The following is a 24,786-nucleotide window of genomic DNA, read 5'->3' as shown; positions in this document are numbered from 1 at the left end:
AGGTCACAGGCTCCCTCCTCCCAGCAAGTAGTCTCAAGGCCAAACACAGGCTGCTGGAAAAGCTCCAACCAACAAGGCCACATGCTCCCCCTCCTCTACCTAAAACCCCAAATAAAAACCCTTGCTTGTAGCTTTTCCGGGAGTTTGGGGTTTCAGCGTTAGCTACCCATTCTCCTTGCTCTACGGTTTGCAATAATAAAGACCTACTTTCTTGCACTACACCAGGTGTCAGAGATTGGCTTGTGCACAACGGGTGAGTGAACTCACTTCAGATTTGATATCATTCCCTTCTGAAACCGTTTCTATTATCGAGCTATAAAGGAGATGACCAAGGTGGATGGCTCTTCTCTTTATGTTGCCACAATTTATTACGCTTTTTCTTGCCACTCAGTTCTTTCATATTAATCTACAATGTACTATACAAGATCAGGAATTATTTACTCATTTGGAAAGGTCTACTTACTTTTCATCACTGTTACTTTAGGAAAAATACTATATAAACAGACACTACACCCACAGCTGTCAAAACACATTTAATAATGCCCAAGGCTTTAGCTTCATCCTGCATTCCTGCAGCAAAAGCCCCGAAGTCTCACGAACGCTCATTCAACAGCATGACCTTTGCAGAAGTCATACAGGGTCAGAGCACACTGTGGCAGTTCTATTGCTTTCCAGTTACTCCATTAATAGCTACTGAGAACAGAGGAAGGCTCTGGAGAGAAGTCACAAAAGGATTCTGAAGAGGTCTCACATTTAGAAGAGCCATGAAAGACAAACAGGATCTGGATAACTGGCATTTGGCATCTGGGGTAAAATACTTCAGCAACAATATAAATCATGAAGGCCTCCAGGTAAGATATATCAAGTGGATGAATAGAAAGGACTTTTGGGCCAGGTCATAGAAGACCTTGGAAGCCAAGCTAAGGAGCTGTGCATTTAACTATCTCCAAAAAAGAAAAAGAAGAAGAAAGCCATTAAAGGCTCAGCAAGATCAGAATGATCTTTATTAATTATTTATCTAAATTAGCTTTGTGGATCCAGACATATTATTTAGACAGAACATGGAACTACTTCCTGTGACAGCATACATTTTAAATAAAGAAAATTTCAGGTGCCTTAAAAATTGTCAGAATAGAAGGCTTAATCTAACAACAGAATTTAGAATATAATTAACTTGCCAGTTCTTGGAAGGAAGACAAACTATTGACTAATTATCACTCTGAGACGCAACCAGAGCTTGAATGGGCCATTCCTGGGAATATAGTAAGAAAGGAAGAAAAATATGCAAGAAAAATTTAAAAATCTTCCCCCACTCAAACCCCAAGGCCCCAAAGGAGGTCCTCTTAAGACCCCTACCTTATTGATTCACTACCCAAAAATCATGTTGTGATTGTTATGTTAGTGAAAAGTGTCTTTTCCTTGTTTAACCTAATTCACAGTGATCAGATTCTCACATGTACTTGGTATTGTCCACATACAGTTGTAGCTGCACTAAGAGAAGAGTTAATGTCATAAAAGTGGACAGATAGACATGAGCGCTGAGAACAAGGAAAAACAGACAAAGATAATGTCCACGAATAAATAAAATTCACCCAAAATTCTTCAGGTTAAAATTTTCAAGTTTTTTTTAAGCTTTGTGGATCCAGACACTTTTCGAGGAACCAATAAAAACTATGAAGTTATTCTTGTTACTTTGACTAAGGTTAAATATCTGTTATAAAGCATCTATTCTGCAATTTTGATAAACATTAACTAGGCAGCTTTTCAATTATGATATATGTAAATAATTTCTACTACTCAGAACAAATATGGCTGAAGTATTACTTACATGATCTGTTGTTAATGCTGCACATGGGTGAAAATGATTAAAACAAATGTCACCATCTTTTACTGAACAGATATGCTTCTCTAAATCATTGTATCTCTCTCCATAGAGCACTAAATATGAAGAGCAAGAATTTCCAAATGAACAAATGCATAATGACTGGAATAATTTTAAAGTAAAAGATAAAATTCTTACGAATATATCAAACATACCAAGTCTAACTTTATATGATTGCTTCATTTGCCGGTAGTCATTGTGAGAATTGGGACAAGAGCCAGAATTTCTTTCAGAAGAAATATTTTTTCCCATTATGTTATCTGCTTGTCTCCAGTACCATTTTACAGATTGTAGCCACCTTAAAAAATAAATTTACGTATTATTTAGGCAGAATATGGAACTTCTTCCTGTGACATCAAATATTTTAAATATAAACAATTTCATGTGCTTTAAAAATTGTACTTAAGGGAATAGGCCTGGAGCCAGACTAACCTGAGATTGCATCGCAGCCTCCTTACTACTAGCTGTGGCTCTTGGTTGAAACACTTAATCTCCCTGTGCCTCATTTTCCACATTTTAAAATGGAAATAACAATAGTAGTATTCAAAATACTATCTAATAGTAGTAATGGAAATAGTAAATCATAAGGGTTGATGGGCATTTAAAATAAATTAAAGCACTTAGAATAGTACCAGGCACACAACAGTCTATGCTATACTTGTTATTAATAGACAAAAATCTAGCCCAATGACAAAATGATATGGGGCTTTCAACTAATAAGGCTTTGCTATCTTTTTAAAACATCTACAAAGTGGGAAAATATAAGAAATCTCAGGGTCTATGGCTGACTATGTCATTAAACCATTTCATTTTTTATTTCTTGGTAAAGGACAAAGAAAAAGGAACATAAATTGATGGCTTCCGGTGAAGCTTTTTTGAGATATAAGGGAAATTTCCTACTCAATTGCAGATCTGGCTGGGAGAGCATCTGATTTTCCTTTAGACTGTGACCTTGCTCAGCACCTGCTGGAAGGTGCTAGAGAGACTCTCTTCCTTGAATAGAGATAAGTTAATAAATTCACCAGAAAGTTATGAAATTCTCCAGAACCCACATAGAAAGTGTGATATTCAAACATTCAAAATCAATAAGCATTCTATCGAGACTGAATCTAATGCCTACTCAGTAAGATGTTCAGGGTTGCTTATGGTAGCCGAAAGAGCCAGAAAGGGGCATCGGATCATAACGAGGAGATGCTCCCAGATTTCTGCTCCAATTTCTCCACCAAGACAATGGACCTATTCAAGACAAAAGTTTCTCCATTAAAAATTTGATTTAAAAATAGCAGATGAAAATCAGACATGGAAGCCTGAGTAGTCATACATAGTTTCCTGTTACCTTTAATCAACCACGCCAAGTTTATATAAATATTGGCAAATTCAGACATAGAAAATCTTGACACATAAATTTTCTTTAATCCTCATAACCATTCATCAATAATTCCTCTTTATCTGACTTTTGAAAATGTCTTTCCAATCTATGCATTTCTCTCCATTTCTACCGCCGACCAAGTCACTGTCACATCTCAGCTGCTCAACCATAATCTCCTCATGACTACTAGTCTAGCTTCCTTTCCTGGCCCCTGCATTCTTCACATCACAGCCAAAATGATATGCCTAAACTATAAATTAGATCAGGCCATGTTCTTAATCAAATTTCTTCAATATCTTCCCACTGCACGTGGAACAAAATAGAAACTCCTTAACAGGATGTACTCCTTAACAGGATGGCCCCTACTTCCCTCTCTAGCTTCATCTCAAGCCACTCTCTCCCATCTTGCTCCAGACATACTAGCCTTTTCTTTGTTCCTTGAACACAACTTTCCTACCCCAGAGCTTTCTTACATCTTGTTCCCTCACTTAAAACGCTCTTACCCCCTCCTTTCAACCTGTAGAGTTCAATTCACTGTCACTCCATTAGACAGGCATCTCTGACCGCCCATTCCAGAGATGTCCTCCTACCACCTCCCTGCCATTATCACAGTCATGACAGCCTACCATTTCTCTTTCCAGTATGTACCAAAGTGGGTTGGTATAGACATTTGTGTGCTTAATTGTTTAATTCCCTTTTTGCTGTTACTCTGTGACCTTAGACCTAGGCATTCTCAGCACCAACAGTGCCTGGCATTGTGGTGGTACACCTGAAATAATTGCTCAATAAATGGATGAATGTCTTTTGACCAAATAAAGCAAATTGAAATAGATTTATAGAATATTCTCAAAGGTAGCCTTCTTTAAACAGATTAAATTATGACACTTGGCAATCAACTAGAAAGGACTTACTATCTAAGCCAGACAATTAAAAGAATTTTTTTCCACTGCCCGTTGGGTTTTCCCTGGTCAGATCATATACCACTCTGCCAAATATTAATCTTATACTTTGTACTAGATAGCACTTTTCCCTGATCCTGCCATAATAGACATTAACCTTCAAAACCTCTCAGCTTTACCCTTGTATAGATCGGGGAAACTGAGGTATCCAATGTCATATCATTTCAGAGTTTTAAGATTAGAATATAATTCAAGGTTCTAGATTGCAAAGACAAAGTTGTTAGATTTTGTTTTATGAACAGGAATATTCAAGGCCCTCAAGATACAATAAATACAGATTAACCAAAAATAAACACAATAAATCAGTATCAAACAAATCAAAAGCACAGCCTACTTGGTACTCCAAGTTTACAACAGGAAAAGTTAAGTTCAATATATGCTTATCATCTTTTGGCCCCTTTTAAACTGAAAATTCCTTGAAGCAAAAGAATATATCGTTTTATTTATTTGTTTACTTATTTATTTTGCAGGGGGAAGATTCACCCTAAGCTAACATCGATTGCCAACCTTCCTCCTTTTTTTCTTTTTCCTTCTTTTCCCCTCCCCAAACCCCAGTACATAGTTGTATATAGCTGTAAGTTCTTCTGGTTCTTCTGTGTGAGCCACCACCACAGCATGGTTACCAACAGATGAGTGGTGTGCTTCCATGCCTGGGAAACAAACCTGGGCCACCAAATTTTAACCACTAGATCATCGGGGTTGCCTCGAGAATGCATCTTTCTATAATGTTTTAAGTGTCTTTGAATAAATATTCATAACAATGCTGCTATAAAAATTTTCTAAGTATCTTCCATTTGTCCCCACAAATCTCCACTGTTTTCTACCCTGCTCTCTCTGCCCAGGGAAACTGACCTAAAGAGACTACTTCAAAAGGGCTCCAGTCCTCTCTGGTTCCATTGGATTTGTCCAATGGAGAGCCTTGGCAACACATGAGAAGAAGGGAGGAGAATGAGAGTGAGGTCTTTCTTCCACTGGATCCCTTCTTAAAAGGTTACTTTGAGCGAGCTATGTCCCTTAACTAAGGTAACTGCTCCTCACAATGAGGTCAACTCTGTCAGAATCTCATTTTGAATTTCAGTAATTGCTTCTTTGCCTTGTCCCTTAAGCCTGGGATAAGCTACTAGCTCTGGATTACTGCACTAATCTTTCTAGTTTCTCTCACACATATCTTTGGAGAATACTCTTCTTGAATTGTTGTATTTGACCATGCCATTTGTTTTCTTTTGGGACTGTGACTGATTGGATAACTTACATAAGTGACATCATTATTAGAACCCAAAATTCTTTGCTTTAGAGATCAAAGATTGGATTTTGAAATCTCTGTCCAGGAAAACTTATGCCCTGGTGGATAATTCTGCTCCTCTGAAACAGAGTTACCAATGACAGAGTCCTCTCCCATACAGAGCTCTGCAGAATTCACAGATATACCCTATTAAGTCACAAGAGGAAAATGGAGCCAAAAGACTGATTACGATTCACTGGGGAAACCATTCAGAAGGAAGTATCTCCACAAGCTGAACTCCATACAAAGGGGAAAGGTCCTAAAGTACCAAAAATCTTCATTATAGCACTTTTGCACTCTAGGAAATCAATCCAGAGAAATAATACCAAACCTACCTCATCAAATATAACATATCTGATCCTTTTCACCCATTGCTGGCGATGAGGAGATAACAGCAGAATTTCAAAGCAGGCAGGCACTGTGATAAGTACCTAAAAATAATGACATTGTATAGCAAACATTTTGAGCATTTACTATGTGCAGACACAGTTATAAGAATATAAAAGAGTTATAACTCCAGAATATACCTGCTGATAATTAGGATATAATATTGTGTCTGAGAATGTTTCATTAACATTGTGATATATTAGTTTGAACCTTATGAAACTACAATTTTTATAGGTCACTATGGTAAAACATCAGATTTAAAGTTTAAATTCCTATTTATGAGCATTCAAAGTAATAAAAATAGAAAGAGTTAATTGTCACAAGTTTATTTGTTCAAAATCTGACCCTGAGATACCATATAGGTTAAAAAGTGTTTATTAAGGATCAACAACTATGGAAGTGGGGGGAAGCAGGATTGAACACAGGGAGAAGCTAAACCTCAAAACAGGTCTGACGAAGACTTGGCCAACCCGGCTCAGGATTCTGAAGTGAATATTGGCTGTCAGAGCCATTCCACATCAAACTGAAATGGCCCAGTATTTATACCTCTACCTAGCTCGGTCTTAGGATCCGGACTGTGTAGGCAGAACTGGGGGAACTGAGAGCTGGCATTTGTCTTGAGCACATTCCCCCATCTGGGCGGCAAGTCTTTCCTTCAACAGCAATCTGGGTAGCACATCTCCATGTCTACCTTGCAATGTTCTATAACCACGTTTTCACTTTTTATTTAGTCTTAGTTGTTTATCTGTGAGTTCAATAAGGAGCAAAACTGTCTATGAGTTACTTAACACCAGGTATTCTATCCATAAAAAATTTCTCAAATTATGGTGAGTCTCCTACTCACCAAGAATGGTAAGAGTATTCCACTTATCAAGAAAAATTAATTCTGACTGGAAATTGGTGTTTGCTAATTTTGTATAACATTGAGTTCTTAAGACTATTTTGAATACATTTATAAAGAGTGACACAATGAAATCTGAAACCAAAATGCGTGTCCTTAGAGAAAGACGAGTTCTACTTCTCATTCTTTGGAACGTAACAATATTAAATTTTCTCGAAAGCTATTTCATCTTTTGCAAATTCAAGAAAATTATTTCCATAAGGCCTTGTGAAGATGTTGAATTTCCAGTAAAAGAGACATATAAGCACTATGACATAATTTGATAACAAATGTATTAATTAATATACCTTACCTGACAGTTTAGGGCATCATGACGGTAATCCCTTGTGAAAACACCACATAGAGCTTCCCCTTTTGGCAGATCTTTGGTAAAACGATTATAAACAGTTGCTGCCACTTGATTAACAAGGGCCTGATTGACAAGAAAAGAGGTCCATTAATCGCATAATAAAGTACAGGTGAGACCTCAAAGAACAGAAACTGTATAAAAATATGTTCTGTTATGAGTGTAGAAAGCTTAATAATCTCTTTCTTATACCCATCTTCTCTAAATACACTAATGAGCTTTCTTTGAGATACTTGACTAAGCCAGTGAACTGCGTTGATAAACCTCAAAATAAAGTACAATGGGAAAAAATGGCTTCATCAGGAGAAAAAAAAAATAAGTGATGCCCACACATCAGAAAAATAAAGTTGAATACCTGGGTGACCAAGGTTTAGAGAGAAGCCATGAGTTTACTATAGAAAAAGCATATATACTATGAAGTATACATCCTATGAAGCTGTCAGTCTACTACATAAAAAGGTCAAGTGAGGGATAGCCAAGGTAGATTTGTGGTTTTTATAATTGGGGACTTCCTCCAGATGTCTAAAATTTGCACATATGCATGAATGAGTAGAACCATGCTTGGATCAAGCAGGTAGCCTGGCCAGTGGAATCTGAGTATTTGGAAACCTACAAATATCTCTCTATTTCACAGCTTACGCCAAAAAAAAATTTAACAGATTAAAATGTAAATTTTAAAATATAAGCATAAAGATACTAGAAAGTGAACATTTTCATATATTTGAGCACACACATGGAAATGCTAAGTGAAAATATTGATAGATCTGACTATAGAAAGATATTAAGAAAATGTTGTCATCATTAATATGACCACACTATAGTAAAAATGATACTGGCCCTGATATCAGTTTCCCCACATTAAACCCAGCATATATGGGGTTAAAACCAAAACACTCATTCCCTGCTTATTCTCTGGCTTCCCGGCTCCAGAATCCACTATCCTCCATGGAGACAGACACCATCAAGGACAAGCACCTGGATTATCTCCTCCCCACAAAGAGATACAGGCTGGTGGGAAAGCTGCTGACCAGCAAGGTCACAGGCTTCCTCCTCTCTGCAAGTAGTCTCAAGGTCAAAGACAGGCTGGTGGGAAAGTTGCGACCAGCAAGGCCATATGCTTCCCATCCCCTACCTAAAACCCCAAATAAAAACCCTTCCTTTTAGCTTTTTGGGGAGTTTGGGATTTCAGCATTAGCTGCCCTCTCTCCTTGCTCAGCACTGTGCAAATATAAAATTTCTACTTTCTTCCACCACACCCAGTGTCAAAGATTGGCTTGCTGCGCAATGGGTGAGCGAACTCACTTCAGGTTCAGTATCAAAAAGATAAAATGACAAAAGTATATTCATTATAATTTATAGAGAAAGAGTAATATTATTATGCAAACTTCCGATAAATCAATAAAAACACAATCCTCCTTTCCCCCCTGAAAAATATAAAAATGAGCAAATGCATCCACAAGTAGTTCATAAATAAAGAAATGTCAACACCTCAAAATCATACATAAAGAAGCCCAAATCATTAGTGATTGCAAAAATGCAAATTTAAACATGAAATAGAAGTTTTCACTTATAAGCATGGCAAAACTTTTAAAAAGATAATAGGAATATCAGAAAAGATAAGAATATACACTCCCATATACTGCCAGTGGGAATAACAATGGATTTAAACTTTTAGAAGAGCAATTTGGCAGTATGTATTGTGTGGACTTACCAATTCCACTTGTAGTAAACTTAGTTTTCTTGATATATTGTATTAATTTCCTGCAGTGAGCACTTATTACTTTCATAACCATGAAAAACAAAAAAGCTATAATAAAAAATAAAGTGCAAATTTCAACTGATCATGTGATCAACCTGGTTCTGAGGCTGACCACAAGCTGCTCAACACTACACATGCTCCTAGAAACTAAAATGGAGTCTGAATTCATTTTAATCTGTAGAATTAAAACTATCCCAACTAAATGTGCCTTTATTAAGAGTAATCACATTAAAAACAAAGGATTGGGAATCAGGAGAGGCAAACATACTTCCTATCAATCAAATCTTCCCCTAAATAAAAAAGATCACTCTTTCTGTTTCTAAGTTCAACATTAAACAGTACTAGACATAAAAGAAATATGGCAAAACAGCCCATCTGGAGAAACAGACCAGTCACTAATGCCCAACAGCAGATTAGATACATCCCATAAACTCTGCGGAGGCAATATTAAGTTTTTAAGTGACTCAACACTGCCCAGGAAAGTGTGGATACTTCTCTTAATTCAAGCATAACACCGAATGACAAGATCACAAGACCAGACTTCTTCCTCACAATGGTTCTAAGGAAAGTGTTATTTTGCCCTTTGAAATTGGAAGGAGAAAATGCAGGTTAAAAAATAAAGTGAAACTCACAGAAACAGAGAACAGATTGGTGGTTGCTAGAGGCAAGGACTGAGGGGCAGGTGAAATGGGTAAAGGTGGTCAAAAGGTGCAAACTTCCAGGAATAAGATAAATAAGTTCTGGGGGTGTAATGCACAGCATGGGGACTATAGTTAATGATACTGTATTGCATATTTGAAAGTTGCTAAGGATCATTAAAGTTATCATCACAAGAAAAAGATGGTAACTATCTTCAGAGATGGATGTTAACTTATTGTGGTAATCATTTCGCAATATATACATATATCAAATCATTATGCTATACACCTGAATAATACAAAGTTGTATGTCAATTATATCTCAATAAAACTGGATAATAAATAAAAAGTGAAATAGATTCACGACATGACTATATGCGTTATTTTAAAAGAGGAGGTTCAAGAATGAAAGAGAATATTACATTCATTCCCTTGAGCGTTACCTTTGTTGGTGCGACATACACAACCACCCCTTCATCGCTCTCCTTCAGCACCTTCTCCATGCAGTAGTAGGACGCATAGGTTTTGCCTGAGGACGTTGGAGCAACAATCACTGCTGACTCATTATTATCCACAACATCAAGGAGCTCTCGCTGCAGGGTTTAGAGCACCATTTGTGTCAATAATGTGAACAGCACATTACCAAAACAAATATATTAATGCACTTCCAATGCAATTCTCTGAACCTCAAATGGAATTATTGGGAATTGAAAACACACATGAGATGTACTCAAGAAAAATCTGGAGAACTCACAGCATTCTCTCAGAAGAGAGAACTGTTATGCTTTCAAGCATCTGGAGGTGGGTTTGTGTGCCAAAAATGGAGAGTGAGTCTGAATAAAATATCTTGTTATTAGGAAGTACGTTGACTAAGTGCAGAATGGCTTTGAGAAATTCAGTTCTAAGAAGTAGACTATATGTATTTTTGTGATGGTGAAAAAGTGGCTGAGGAGAAAAAAATTTCAATGATTTATAATTTTACTACTTATCTTCCACTTTCTGTATAGAAGAATGCCAGGTACCCACTCTGGAGGGCATGTGGGACCTTCATCCTTTCAGTCTATGCTTTTGTTCATCAAAATGATGACTAGCCAAAGTATCATAAGCCAGTATGAAGGGCAGAAGATGGAAAAACTCTCCAAAACCCCAATTTGTACACTCTCTTAATCTAGGTCCACTCTGGGTCACACCTCAGAGTAAAGTGGACATCAGAAGAATTGCAATGTGTGTAGGATTACTGGAGAGCACTTGGCTGCCTGGTGTCCTACACTGAAGTAAGGAACTGGTCCTTCTACTCCTGAAAAGGAGGCAGGAATTTTTTAAGGCATCCTACCATCATCAATATAAGGAAGATAAAGTCAAATTTTGAGTAGGATAGTCTATTAGATTGAACCCATCAAATGGCACTTTTGTAGGAAAACATGTTCAATTTATCAACAATTTTGTATGGTTCGATCTATGCAGAAACACACCATTTTATTATAAACTTTATATCTATCAATATTACATTTATTTATAGAAAAACAGATAGTATGGTGACAGTATAGCGTGTAAATATCTAAACTGTCTATACTATTTAAACTACCCAAATTTCTCTGTGCACATTTATATATTTACATGTGAAACCCTATTGACCCAGAGAAAACTTGGAGGCTGTTCCATGATGACACAACTGGATAATACAGACAGAACTTCAAAAATATATACGTGAATTCATCAAAATACTTCCAAGGAAATGGTCTATTTATGAAAATGAATGAAATAAAAATTTCATTTCTTTAAATGTGGAAAAAAGTCTACATTTTACATTTCCAATGACAAAATAATTTTAAAAAACATGACTCAATATAAGAAGTTCATGCCAAATATAATATGTACAGCCAAATAATGAGAAACTCCTGAAAAATAGTAAAATACAAAAAGTTTTGTTTATACAGTCGTTACCTGCCATGTGTCAGGAATAAAATCCTGAACTCTTGGATCTGGATCTTTTCTCTCATTTCGTATCAAGTAATGGCCCATATACTGTAGTTGAAACCGAACTGGCCCAATGCCAACCGAATATTTATTCTTTTTCTTCTTCTTTATGTCATCTCCTGCAACCTATATTATTTTAAAAGTGTGTTTTGAAAGTGATTTTAAATTATAACATCATTTAAATAATTAAAATATTTATTAAAGAACATTTTTATGAGAAAAGCATTTTACCATCTTTTAAATTGTGTAATATTTATTGAAGAAGTCTTTTATCACCTAAATCATTCTTAACTAAGAGTAAATTGACAGACATCAAGATTTTCAAACATCTATCAGGGCATTTTTAGCTACAGTCTGATATACTTAAAAACAACTGAACAATCACAGTATAGTTTAAATATTTTGCTAGAATTAAACACAGGATTAGTTTTAAGGGGCTGCAGAGATTATCTGGCATTTAATATGGCTGTCCAGACCAGTATTTTTACAAGTTTTCTAATTCTAGATTACTTCAAGTTAAGGCAGTTGGATTACTAATAATGATTATGAACTCAGAGGAAATATTCTCAGTAAAAAAAAAATCAAGAAGAGTGAGAGACACTTCATGTATACCTAATAATTACTCTATAAAATGGAGCTATTATGAAAACATTACCTGGGTTGGATATAAAGAACTTGACAACTCATCAAATCCTAAATACTTAAGACATCTGGCTATGAATTGCCGATCTGCCTCTTGCAAAAGTTCTGGGTATTTTTCCAACAAGGAGTGGATCCTTTTCATGATTTGAACAGCTATACTTAAATCTTTTGTGGTTTCACCTTGGTAAAGAATAAACAGTAAAATTGTTATAAAGACTATCAAAAATAATAAATACTTGATTATCCAAGATTAGTCATCCAGGTTATCAATCTGACTTAACTAAATTCACTATCTTACTTGAAATTAATGAAGGTTTCAGAATACAGAGGGCTAGATAAAATAAAATTAAAGTGCTACTATACACACTTCAGCAACCCCATGGATAACTGACAGGTAGCTGTAAGTGTGGAGAGAAAGAAAAATCTTGCAGTTCATGATATAAATAAGATTGTTAAAGCTCAAGTTTGTATAAGTTCTGGGGAACCACAGATCTTTTCTCCATGTATTATTTTCATGCCTTCTCTACTATGTTCAAAGAAAAATATTCAGATGACTTTAAATATCTTGTTAAAAGCTTACCAACATTTATTGAGTCCAAAGTTGCCCATAGATAAGTATTTGGTGTAATCTTTGGAGACTTTCAATTCAATCAGTCTATTACAACTGCCAGATACAAACTTTGCTAATTCTTCCCCGTTTCTTTATATAATACCCAGCCATTTTTTTTCATCCTCGCTGCTAATCTTTCCATATTTACTATGTTGGGACTGTTTTTGATTCCACCTTTTTTCCAAGCAATCTATATTTTACCTATTTAACAAATATTATCAAATACGTATTGAATGCCGTAGGAGGCTACAAGAGAAATTTAACACAGAATTCTTACCCTCCAGGAGGGTTAATTCTGATTTCTCTGAGTAGCAGCCAACTGCAAATTCTGATACACCATCTTGGTTGGGGAGAAATACATAAGCCAAGTCTTATGTTTCTCACTGCCATGGAATTCACTGGCGGAATCTTCTTCTTCCTGTCTCTTCCTTTCCTTACTACTATCTACTGTAGAAATTGTAAAGTAGAGCATATGGAAGCCATAGCAACTTTTAGAAGAACTCAGCATGCTAGGCAAACAAGATCCTAGTTTTACCCAGAAAGAAAATAGTTACACTTCAGATCTCAAAGATGAATGACAGATTCTCCCTGGGTGCCTCACCATCTTTATTGGTTCCATTAGCCATGCCCACAGCTTTATAAGTATTTACTTTTAAATCTATCCTTGATTGTGATTTGATTTGAATTTGTTTATGAATGTGCTGTATGTTTGCTACTGGCACACTTTCTGAGATTTCATCGCTCATCAATACAATTGAGACAATGATACTTACAGAAATTTTCTAAGGATAAAATCAGATAATGCATGTAAGGCTTCTAACAATTCCCTGTTAATAAATGACAGCTATCATCATTACATTTTTTTAATTAATTCTCCAATTCAACAAAACGAAAAACATAGAATCACATTCCTTTACCTCGGCAATGTTCTTTCCACGCTTTCAAGGAGGCAGTTAACCCTACCATTTCAACCTTAAATTTCACTGAGTTACATTTACATGATTTCAAAAAATCTTCTAGTTTCTTTATTCCAGAGTTTAAATTCTCTTTCATTTCCTCTTCAATAGAAAATGACAGAACATTCCATTTTTTCTCTTCTTTTTGCTCTTCCTTGGCCAATAACCTCTTCTTATTCTCTCTAGTAATTATTTCAGCCTTGGTCTCCTGCTCAAAAAAGGAAAGGAAAGGAATATAAAGCTTCTCAGCAGATAACTTTCTAGATTTCTGAGTGTTGTAGATTATAAGTCAAAGAATAAATATAATAAAATCAGAGACACCAGGCCACTTTTTTTCATGTCTCCACACATCTGTTCCTGCTGCTCTCTCTGGAATTGGTTTTCCTCTTCCATTCCTCCATGGTCACCTCCCTATCCGTACTTGTCCTTCAAGACATTTCTTCTATGAAGCCTTCCCTACCTGCCCCAAGCCTAAGTCATGAATTCCTCCTCACCCAGGCATCTCTCTATTAAAGCACTCAGCATGTATACTATAGTTGTCATTTTACTTGTCACACTTCCTCTCTACATTAATTTCCTTGAGACAGGAATATGCCATAGTTGTCTGTATGCTCCAAGCATAAAACATTTGGTTCATAATGTTTAATGAGTGAATGATGAAAGAGAATGGAAATGAAGGAAAGGAGTGGATAGAAGGAACAACATAAATACAACTGATTTGCTTTATCTAGATAAGCATTTCCAACTCAAACACAATATGGACCAACTTTTACTATACTTTTACCAATCTGACTTACTAATCTGCAAAGACACATTAGAGAACTGTTGTATTCTCAAGAGAATTCTGACAAACCTGCCACTGTTCTGATTAGTCACGAAATTAATATCTAAACTTTGCCTATAATGAAGTCAGTTTTACTCGTCATCACTTTCTTGGTATTTGACTCTAATCAATAATATTTGAGCTTTCCCAATGATTTAATCTTCTAAATCTATTGTCTTGGTTAACTCAGCATGGTTGTGTCTCAATAGGACAAGGGCGATCTTGGCTTTCCTTCATGTGCAATGTTTGTTTTATCTTGAATATGCAGAATTATTGAACTGTTGCTAGAAGGTCACATTTATACAGTGCTAAGGGTATTTAATTCCCATGAGTCAATCTATTTAACTTCTAATAACATAAAAGAAAAAAAAGCATGAGTTTTTTTCAGTATTTATACCTCATACTATGTAATGAGAATTTTTGCAAAATTTCTGTTTTATAACCTCTCTCAAAAAAAAAATTGAAGAAGCTTCTTGGTAGCCCAAAATGAAAAAGGAAAAGTTGCAATTGGATGGTCTCACTAACAATAAAATTGCCTGTGAAAATAAAAAGGAGGTTTTCACCACAAGGAGAAAAACAATGACCACCTAGCTTGGCTTGCAGAGGCTGCTTTTTGACTATTAAAACAAAAGTCCTTATTTCTGCTTGGGGTTTTTTTTTTTTTAATTTCAGCTTTATTGATATATAACAGAAAAACGAAATTATAAGATATTTAAAGTGTACATGATGGTGATGTGATATACATATATCTTGTGGAAAGATTTCTCCCACTGATTTAATTAACCCATCCATCACCTCACATATCTATCTTTTTTGGGGGGGCATAACATTTAAAATCTACACTCTCAGCAAATTTCAATGATACAATACAGTGTTATCAACAATAGTTACCATGTTTTACATTAGCTCCTCAGACCTTATTCATCTTATAGCTGAAAGTTTGTACCTCTTACCAACCTCTCCCTATTTCTCATCCCCCAGCCCCTGGCAAAACTCTGTTTCTATGAGTTTAACTTTTTTTTTTTAGATTCTACATATAAGTGATACCATATAATATTTGTCTTTCTCTGTCTGGCTTACTTCACTTCGCATCTCCAGGTTCATCTAAGTTGTCACACACAAATGGAAGAATTTCCTTCTTATGGCTGAATAATATTTCATAGAAAGAATAATCTAGAAGTGGGATTGTCAGATCCTATGGTAGTCCTATTTTTAATTTCTCAAGGAACCTTCATACTGGTTCCATTGTGGCTGCACCTATTTACATTCCCACCAATGTGCACAACAGTGCCCATTTCTCCACATCTTCACTAACAGTTGTTTCCTCTTGTCTTTTTGAGGACAGCCAAACAGGTGTGAAGTGCTATTTCACTGCAGTTTTAATTTTAGCTATTAATTAATTATTAATAATAATTAATAAATTAGTGATGCTGAGCACATTTTCAAGTATCTGTTGGCCTTTCATATATCTTCTTTGGAAAAATGTCTATTTAGTTACTCTGCCCATGTTTTAATCAGATTTTTTTTTTAATTTTTTTGCCATTGAGTTGTATGAGTTCTTTATATACATTTAGATATATGATTTGCAAATACTTTCTCCCATTCAGTAGGTTGCCTTTCCTATTGTTCATGGTTTCTTTTGCTGTGCAAAAACATTTTAGTATGAGTAATCTCAGTTGTTTATTTTTGTTTTTTGTTGCCCTTGCTTTTGGCATCAAATTTTTAAAAAACTGTTGCCAAGATCAATGTCAAGGAGTTTACCATCTTGTTTTCTTCTAGTAGATTTATGGTTTCAAGTCTTCCATTTGTCTTTAATCCATTTTGAGTTGATTTTTGTGTATGCTATAAGATAGGGGTCCAGTTTTATTCTTTTGCATGTGGCTGTCAGTTTTCCCAACACAATTTATTGAAGAGACAGTCTTTCTCCATTGTATATTCTTGGTTCATTTGTTGTAAATTAATTGACCATATATGTATGGGTTTTTTTCCGGGCTCTCTATTCTGTTCCATTGATCTATGTGTTTGCATTTATGCCAATACTGTACTGCTTTGATTAGTATACTTTTGTAATATAATTTGAAATCAGACAGTGTGATGCCTCCAGCTTTATTCTTCTTTCTCAAGATTGCTTTGGCTATTCAGGGTCTTTTGTGGTTCCACACACATTTTAGGATTGTTTGCTCTATTTCTGTGAAAAATTCCACTGGAATTTTGATAGAGATGCATTGAATCTAGAGATTGCTTGGAGTAGTATGGACATTTTAGCAAACTTAATTCTTCCAATCCATGAGTACAGAATACTTTTCTATTTACTTGTATCTTCTTCAATTTCTTTCATTACTGTCTACTAGATTTCAGTGCAGAGGTCTTTCATCTCCTTGGTTAAATTCACTCCTAGGTATTTTTTTCTTTTGTATGCAATTGTAAATGGGATTGTTTCCTTAATTTCTCTTTCTGATGGTTCATTATCAGAGTACAGAAGTGCAACAGATTTCTCTACATTGATTTTTGTATCCTGCACCTTTACTGAATTCATTTATTAATTCTAACAGTTTTTTTTGGTGGAGTGTCTAGGGTTTTTTATATATAATATCATGACATCTGCAAATAGAGACAGATTTACTTCTTTCTTTCCAATTTAGATGCCTTTTTTTCCTGCCTAATTGCTCTGGCTAGGTCCTCCAGTACTATGCTGAAAAAGGTGGTGAGAATGGGCATCTCTTTCTCTTTTTCCTGATTTTGGAGGAAAACCTTTCAGGTTTTTAGTTTTATCATTAAATAATGATCTACTTTGTTTCTAATTACAGTATTTGTCTTAAAGTCTATTTTCTCTGATATAAGTATAGCTACCCCTGCTTTCTTTTGGTTTCCATTTGCATGGACTATCTATTTCCACCCCTTTAGTTTCAGTCTGTGTGTGTCCTTAAAGCAGAATTCAGTCTCTTGTTGGCAGCATATAGTTGAGTCTTTTTATTATTATTATTTATTCAGCCATTCTATGTCTTTTGATTGGAGAATTTAGTTCAGTTACATTTAAAGTACTCATTGATAGCCATTGACTTACTATTGCCATCTTGTTAATTTTTTTCTGGCTGATTTATAATTCTTTTGTTCCTTTCTTTCACTCTTTGTCTCTTCCTTTGCGATTTAATAATTTTTCTGTAGTAGTATGCTTAGATTCCTTTCACAGCTTTTGAAGTATGCAAATTGGCCTCTTTTAGGGAAAGACCAGGAATGGGAAATGAGTGTTTTAGTCTGCTGCCTCTGTGCTGAGCCCTGGGGGATGGCCTGGCAAGCCCATGTAAGTCTATTAAGAACCATTTCTTTGTTATAGTCTTGTAAGTCTTTATGCAAGTCCTCTTGGCAGTCAAAGCTAGATGTTTTGGAGGCCCAGACCTCAGGGAGAAATCCTAAAAGTTAGGGTGCTAGATGTTGGATTCAAACCATTCTCTTCTGAGGAAGAAGCCGAAGGTTGTAAATTTCCTCTCAATTGTATGTTACTGTGCCAGAGGTGGGGTTTATGGTCAGAGTGTGTCTCAGCCCTTTCTACCTGTTTTGTTGTAGGTTTTTTCTCATTCACCCCATGTAGGAGTCACTCAGCTAGTTTCTGGATTTCCTTCAGAGGGAATTTTTCTGTGTGTAGCTGTAAAATCAGTGTTTCCATGAGAGAAGGTAAGTTCAAGAACTTCTTATATTGCCATCTGGGACTGGAACTCCCAAAGAATTATATTTCTAATGTTACGTCAACATTTCTAAATCCAAGCCTGTATTCATTTAATGTCTTATATTCTTTGAAATAAATATATATTTTATTATGTATAGAGGACCATATACAATCATGTGCTACATAACAACATTTCAGTCAATGACAAACCACATATACAATGTTGGTCCCATAAGATTAGTACCGTATAGTCTAGGTGTGTAGTAGGATATACCATCTATATTTGTGTAAGTGCACTCTATGATGTTTGCACACTGTCAAAATCGCCTAATGATGCATTTCTCAGAACGTATCCCCATCATTAAGTGATACATGACTGCAATAAGCTTTCGTATGCAGGTTAGACTTTTTTAACAGGTAAGTAAAATTATAAGCAATCATAGATAAAAAGGCATAGCATGGAAAAAAACCACGAAAAGTATTGAAAAATATTAACTTAAGAAAAGACAAAAAAGTTGAAAATTTTGATAAAATTAATAGGACGTACATGTGTCTTTCTGCTCTTGGGTTCACTGAAATTCTTCTTTGGCTTGGTAGCTTGAGTTACAATGACTTTTGAAGAGACTGATTCTAATGAATTCCCATAAAATCGTTGAAAAACGTAATACTTTTGCACAGATCTAAGATAACGAAGATCTCTAGATTTTTCTGAAAAAGACAAGACTTAAATTGTAGCAGTACAATATTTCTTCAATAGCATTCTCACTAATTATTCACACCATCCTACCCACACATGCATTTTCTTTTTAGTTTGGAACAGTAATTTAGTCTGATTACTTTTGATAAATAATGAATCTTAAGTCAGGTTATCTCTAGGCCATAGAACAATTCCTTATCTTATTTCAAGGATGGAAGTGACAAAACACTCTTTCATTGTCTGCCTCCCAAAGCAAATATCAGGATGCTACAAAGAATAACAGATTCTTGGCATTACCTCTGTCATGTGTCCTGTGAATTAGGTTAAGAAGAGGAAAGTAGAGGCAGAGTCAAGAAGACATCCACCTAGAAAATTCTTGCTTCTTACGTCCCTTGATAGAAAAATCCTTACTCCAGACCCTAGCCACAAAGCCAAGAGCTTAATAGCTGAGAAATACTTTCACTATGTAAAAATCCAACGACATAGGAAAGTTCAACAATCCAGGTATGACTTACTCCCATACCCAAAGAAAACCATAATACTCATTTAAAGGGAATAATTAAGCTGGTTAACTTTTCTATGTCTATATCTACATGCATCAAATCAAACCACTTTGAAGGATGTTAATGATTAATCTAAAAGATCCCCTCAGATTTTGCAGGATCTTGGTAGCTCTTCATATAGGGAGGCTGATAAGTATTTCATACAAGTATGCTTACTATGCACACTGCTAGATACTTTTGAAAGTAAGTTTTGTCATCTTGAAGGAGGGTGGGTATGAGCATAGGGGTACACAAAGGCGAGATGAAGACAAAGAATGAACCAGGGAGACAAGATCCCTAATTCAGTCTCAATTTATCTACTGTTGGTGGTTTCAGGGGCCTCCTTTTGCAGTTCCAACCATCCAGAGCATGAAGGCAGATAAAATGCTAACACTTGTTACATGCAGTCAATTTAGTGGTATGAAAATAGCTGAAACTACTGGAAAGACTATGCCCTCAATATTTTCGACTTCGAGGAAAATAGATTTCTTAAACTACAAGTCATGTTTACTTAAAACAGCTTCTAACTTTAGTGAGGACAAATGCTGCAGTTGTGCATTTCCTCCAAAGATATCTGCATACCTACATACAGACGACTGTCCGTAAACAAAGTGGGAGTTTGTCATTACCGTCTTTACTGATGTAGATCTAAATATCTTGTAGACCATTACAATTCAAGAAATATAATTTATAGCTCATAACATGATAATGTTTCATTATAAAATAAAAGATGGAGAGTGAAATTGATCTTAACTTATTTGACCAGAGTCACAGAACTCACCATCGAATTGACACTTTGTCCTGTCATAATCATCAGTAAGTGGTCTGTGAGAATGCCAATGCACAAGTTCATCAAATTCCTTTTGTTTAGCCAGTGAAGTTACAATAGGATCATTGCTGTGACACAAAAAGAAACATATGTGTATTTTAAGTTGCATGCCTACAAAGATAGCACAGCACAGACTTCATTTCTCTATTGAAGTATAATTGACATACAATACTAAATTAGTTTCAGGTGTGCAACACAGTGACTTAATATTTTTATACACTGCAAAATGATCACCACAAGAAGTCCAGCCACCAACTATCACCACAGCAAGTTATTATAATCTTATTGACCATAGATTTCATTTCTAAATAATATTTCTAAAAATCATAGCCACCTTTCCTCTCTCTGTGATATGATGTGGGTGGTAGAATGTAAAGAGCAGTTTATTATGGGCTTAAGAACCCAGAATCCATCCCATATCTCCAATAGTCCCATCAACATCAACAAATATTCATTAACTAAAAACATGCAGTTGAAGTGGTTTTACTCTAAGGTTAAAACCATGTTGATTTTAACCTAGTTATGATCAATGCACATTCATAAATTTGACATTAAACTTCATATGTGTTACAAACATATTACTTCTAATAGACGCTATTTAACCTGTTGCATTTCATAGAATCTTTAATGAGTAATTAATCCATTCCACCCAAGTATTCAGTGAGGCACTTTCGGTCTTATACCTCTTTAGAAAAGGCAAATCTTTCAAAATGTCTCCAGCAAACATATCAACCACCTTACATGACATTGGAATAAAACCCAAATTAGGCATCTCTTTCTTGGAGGTGGCTGTAAATAAGTAAAAAAATAAGACAAAGTCAAATGTGAAACTTTCATACAAGAATATTATACATTGTTTTCTAAAACACATTAAAAATATTTTTATTGATCTTATTAACATTTACCAATTCCAGCCCTTCCCATAAAGCTATTTCCCACACTAAAACATTTTGGAACACAGTGAGGTGTAAAGAAATAGGCAGCATTTAGTCATCTAGGTAAGAAAGTAGGTAGACAGATACATAGGGAGGGAAAGAAAGAGAAACATCTCTGTTTCCTATTTTCAAATGTTTATTCCTTTTCTTATTTCCTATTATGAGACAAAGAATTTGAATATGGAAGTCTCATTCAGAGGTCCCCTACATATACTTTTATGAAAATGAAATAAAAAAGAAGTAGGGGAAAAATACAGATAGTGAAATTGCTTGAAATCATTCACAGTACTCTCTTACATCCTCCTTGATATCTATCTATGTATATGTGTATGAATATGTATATATATGCATACATATCATAAATAGATATCATACATATCACATATATATCATACATATGATAGTTGGCTAATGAATGCCTTTTTATTTAGTATCTAATTCATAATTCTACATAAGCTGGCATTGCTCTTCCCGTTACCCCCTTGGCATTCACTGTTCCTGTGTTTCCCCAGCACCTTCCTACTGCAAGGCCCTGCGACTCTCTGCCTGAGCATGATTATTCTTACAGCCATATGGAGCAGATCAGAGTGCTAAGAATTTAATGCCCCAGAGATAGCCTTTAGCCAAAGGTGTGACTAGAATTGCAGGGCAAATACCTCTGCTATCTTGCTCTTCAGGTAAGACATCTCCAAGGTGATTTGTACACTATTCTAAGATTCTCTGTGAAATTTACCTGTAGTTGGCCCCATTGGAAACCTATTTATTAACATGTTCTGCATTGGTTTTGTTCTCTTCTTGATATTATCTAACCATACCTTTATTTGATCTTCCTGAGATCAATAAACTACTTGTACTCAAGAGTCTTTGTCTGGTAGAACTCATTCTGACATAAGGGAAGAGGATGTATATTCTTCCCCCATATTCTGAAAAATATACTTATATAAATACATCCCAAATTCCCATTAACTTTCTTTCTCACATTTCTTCTAAGGTCATGCTATTCTTCCTGAAATTCATCAAATAGAAATATCTTCAGTGATGCTATGATGATGGATAAATCAGTTTTTGTATTTCTGAAAATACCCACATTAGTCCTCATTCTTAAATTATAATAAACTATATCATCATTATTGGGAAAGTCTATTATTAGACTAATTTTTGTTCCTTTGTAGGTAACTCTGGCTCTTTTAAGATATTTCTTTATTTTTTATATTCAATAATTTTACTGTTTTGTGTCTAATGTGCATATCTGTCTGTCAATGTGTATGTGCATATGTTTAATTTATCTCACTTGGGACTTATCAAATATCTTGAATGTGAAAATTCTTATCTTTCATCAATCCAGACAAATGCCCAGCCATGATTTCTTCAAAAATTGCCCAACCCACACTGGCTCATTATCTTCTTCTCAATCTCCAAATGAATGAAAGGTTAGACTTCTTCATTCTATCTTTCATGTCTTTTAATATATCTTTTATATTTTTTCATCTCTATTTCTTTTGTTTGTTTTTTGGTGTTCTAAAATTTTTTTCCAGCTTTATTGAGATATAATTGACATAACACTTTGTAAGTTTAAGGTATATAACATGTTCATCTCTATTTTTCAATGTAATCCTTTTAATCTATTTCGAGGTTCACAAATTCTCTCTTTAGCAGTATTCAAACAGCTTTTTATCCCATCCATTAACAATATTTTCATTTCTATCACTTTGGTTATTTTAAAATGTGAATGATGTTTTCTAGCATTTTGTTATTTTCTCATGTTTCAAATGTCGTATTTTATTTCTTTAAGCATTTTTAAACACATATAGTATACTCTACTTTTGATAATTACAAAATCTGAAGTACTTAAGAGTTCTAGTTATGTAGCTTAATGTTTCTCTTAGTGACTTATTTCCTCTATTGTTTCATAAATATGTAGTTGCATTCATATTTGGCAGAGAATCCTATAAAACATGGTTTATGATGTTGTTCCTCTACAGAGAATGTGCCAGATTCCTTTGATCACATTAAGTTAATTTTCTGGCTTAGAGTTGTCTTGACGCTGCTAATAGAGTAAACTGAAACCCCAGATTCTTAGGAGGGCGGACCTATAATTAGAAATTCTCATAGTGATTTATTTTGTATTACCCAGAGATTAGTCTCTCCTTTCATTTTTGGCTTTGAAGATTTTGCTTTTATTGTTTTGAGCTTAGCTATGATTATATAAAAAGGCATTTGGTGTCTCTTATCCAGCATTTCGATTGTTTCCCACAGAGATTTTCTGCTTGATCTATACCACCATATTGATGGAAACGAAAGTCACAGACATCTGGCTGTTTTTTTAATTGGCAACAACACTAGTTACAAGCAAAACATATAACTCTGCAAAACTATAGTCATAACATATCCCCCCAATGATATGTAATTAATTATTAAAATGCATAGTGCCAGAAAATTACTATACTTGCAGCATTTAGTTAGCAGTGCTTTTAAAACATCTTCAGAGGAGCAATCCTTCTATTTCAAATCAATTTAGAGATTTATTACCTTTGATTGGTGATGGATTGTTTTCAAGAAAAGGAAGTTTTGTTGTTCTCACAGGAAATGGCTTTCCGACATCAAACTTTCTGACCAACTTTGATACAGTATTCCAGAGATGTTCATAATCCTCCCTAATGACATCTCCCAAATTCAAATCTAGGCCTATATAATAGTTAAAAGTACATAGATATTAAAAGTCATTCACACATACACAGTAGTACACATTTTGACTCTATGCATAGAGCTCTGAAATACTTGTCAAACAGTGAAATTTTCAGTGAGTTCCACACTGCACCTAAAAGAAAATGGTCTCTTGTGTTGACTATAAGACTGTAGATTTTAAAATTTGCCTTGTTTTTCTTTTTGATAACTAAGGGTTAAAATTATAACTATCTTAACTAACAATAACAGATGGTGACTATCTAATTATTCTTTAAGGTATTCAAAAAGCTTATGCCACACATAGCTTTACAACCAATAAAACTGAATAAACTCTATTATTTTTCAGAGATGAGAAAATTTGTAGAAGATTGCTAAATTGATATGTAGTTTACTCATTCCAATGCTTGCAAAATGTAGGAACCAAATCCAGAGGTCAAAGCATGCCCGATCAGTTATAGTTCTCTTAAAACATGTCTTATTTTTCTTTGACTATTAAGAAATAGCAGAAAATTTATTCTAAGAAAATAATTCAGAGAAAGAAAAACAAATTACATAGAACAAATTTATAAATCAGCTTTATCTTTGGAAAAAAATTAAAATTCCCTAAATATCTAATAGTGGTAGGATGATTATGTTAATTAGAGTAAATACTATGAAAAATGTTATGCATATATTTAAATGAAAAATTCAACTGTTAAATTTATCTAGAAATGTCCACTACCCAAACACATATTTTCTCCAAAAATACTTGTGGAGTAATATTAAGTTAAAAATGTTTTAAAATAGCACATTAACTCTGATTGCAACTAAATAAAACTTATATACGTGAATAAACAAAGACTGGAAGGAAAATTATTACTATGTTGTATGTTGGAAATATAGGAAAGTGATTTTGAAATTTTA

The 24,786-nt window shown here is 34.8% G+C and overlaps 1 protein-coding gene across 2 annotated transcripts in view; it reads right to left on the bottom strand.

The window, feature by feature from the left end:
* Positions 1-24,786, bottom strand: part of LOC103556793 (DExD/H-box helicase 60) — a 92,298-nt gene that overhangs the window by 42,951 nt on the left and 24,561 nt on the right. For both annotated transcript variants that reach the window (XR_011537736.1, XM_008529079.2), the window contains exons 9-21: positions 23,728-23,883; positions 20,947-21,052; positions 20,216-20,331; positions 18,743-18,903; positions 13,670-13,916; positions 12,156-12,322; positions 11,468-11,626; positions 9,967-10,116; positions 7,073-7,192; positions 5,828-5,923; positions 3,003-3,118; positions 2,038-2,180; positions 1,829-1,938 (exon numbers count right to left, since the gene is read on the bottom strand). Coding sequence is in view for 1 of the 2 variants with exons in the window: in XM_008529079.2 (XP_008527301.1) it covers positions 1,829-1,938; positions 2,038-2,180; positions 3,003-3,118; positions 5,828-5,923; positions 7,073-7,192; positions 9,967-10,116; positions 11,468-11,626; positions 12,156-12,322; positions 13,670-13,916; positions 18,743-18,903; positions 20,216-20,331; positions 20,947-21,052; positions 23,728-23,883 (1,847 nt within the window). In the remaining variant the exon portion in view is untranslated. The remainder of the gene's footprint in view (positions 1-1,828; positions 1,939-2,037; positions 2,181-3,002; positions 3,119-5,827; positions 5,924-7,072; positions 7,193-9,966; positions 10,117-11,467; positions 11,627-12,155; positions 12,323-13,669; positions 13,917-18,742; positions 18,904-20,215; positions 20,332-20,946; positions 21,053-23,727; positions 23,884-24,786) is intronic.

This window comes from Equus przewalskii, chromosome 2 (genome assembly GCF_037783145.1).
Source record: "Equus przewalskii isolate Varuska chromosome 2, EquPr2, whole genome shotgun sequence".
Lineage (NCBI taxonomy): Eukaryota > Metazoa > Chordata > Mammalia > Perissodactyla > Equidae > Equus > Equus przewalskii.
This window is presented reverse-complemented; position numbering and strand designations above follow the sequence as displayed.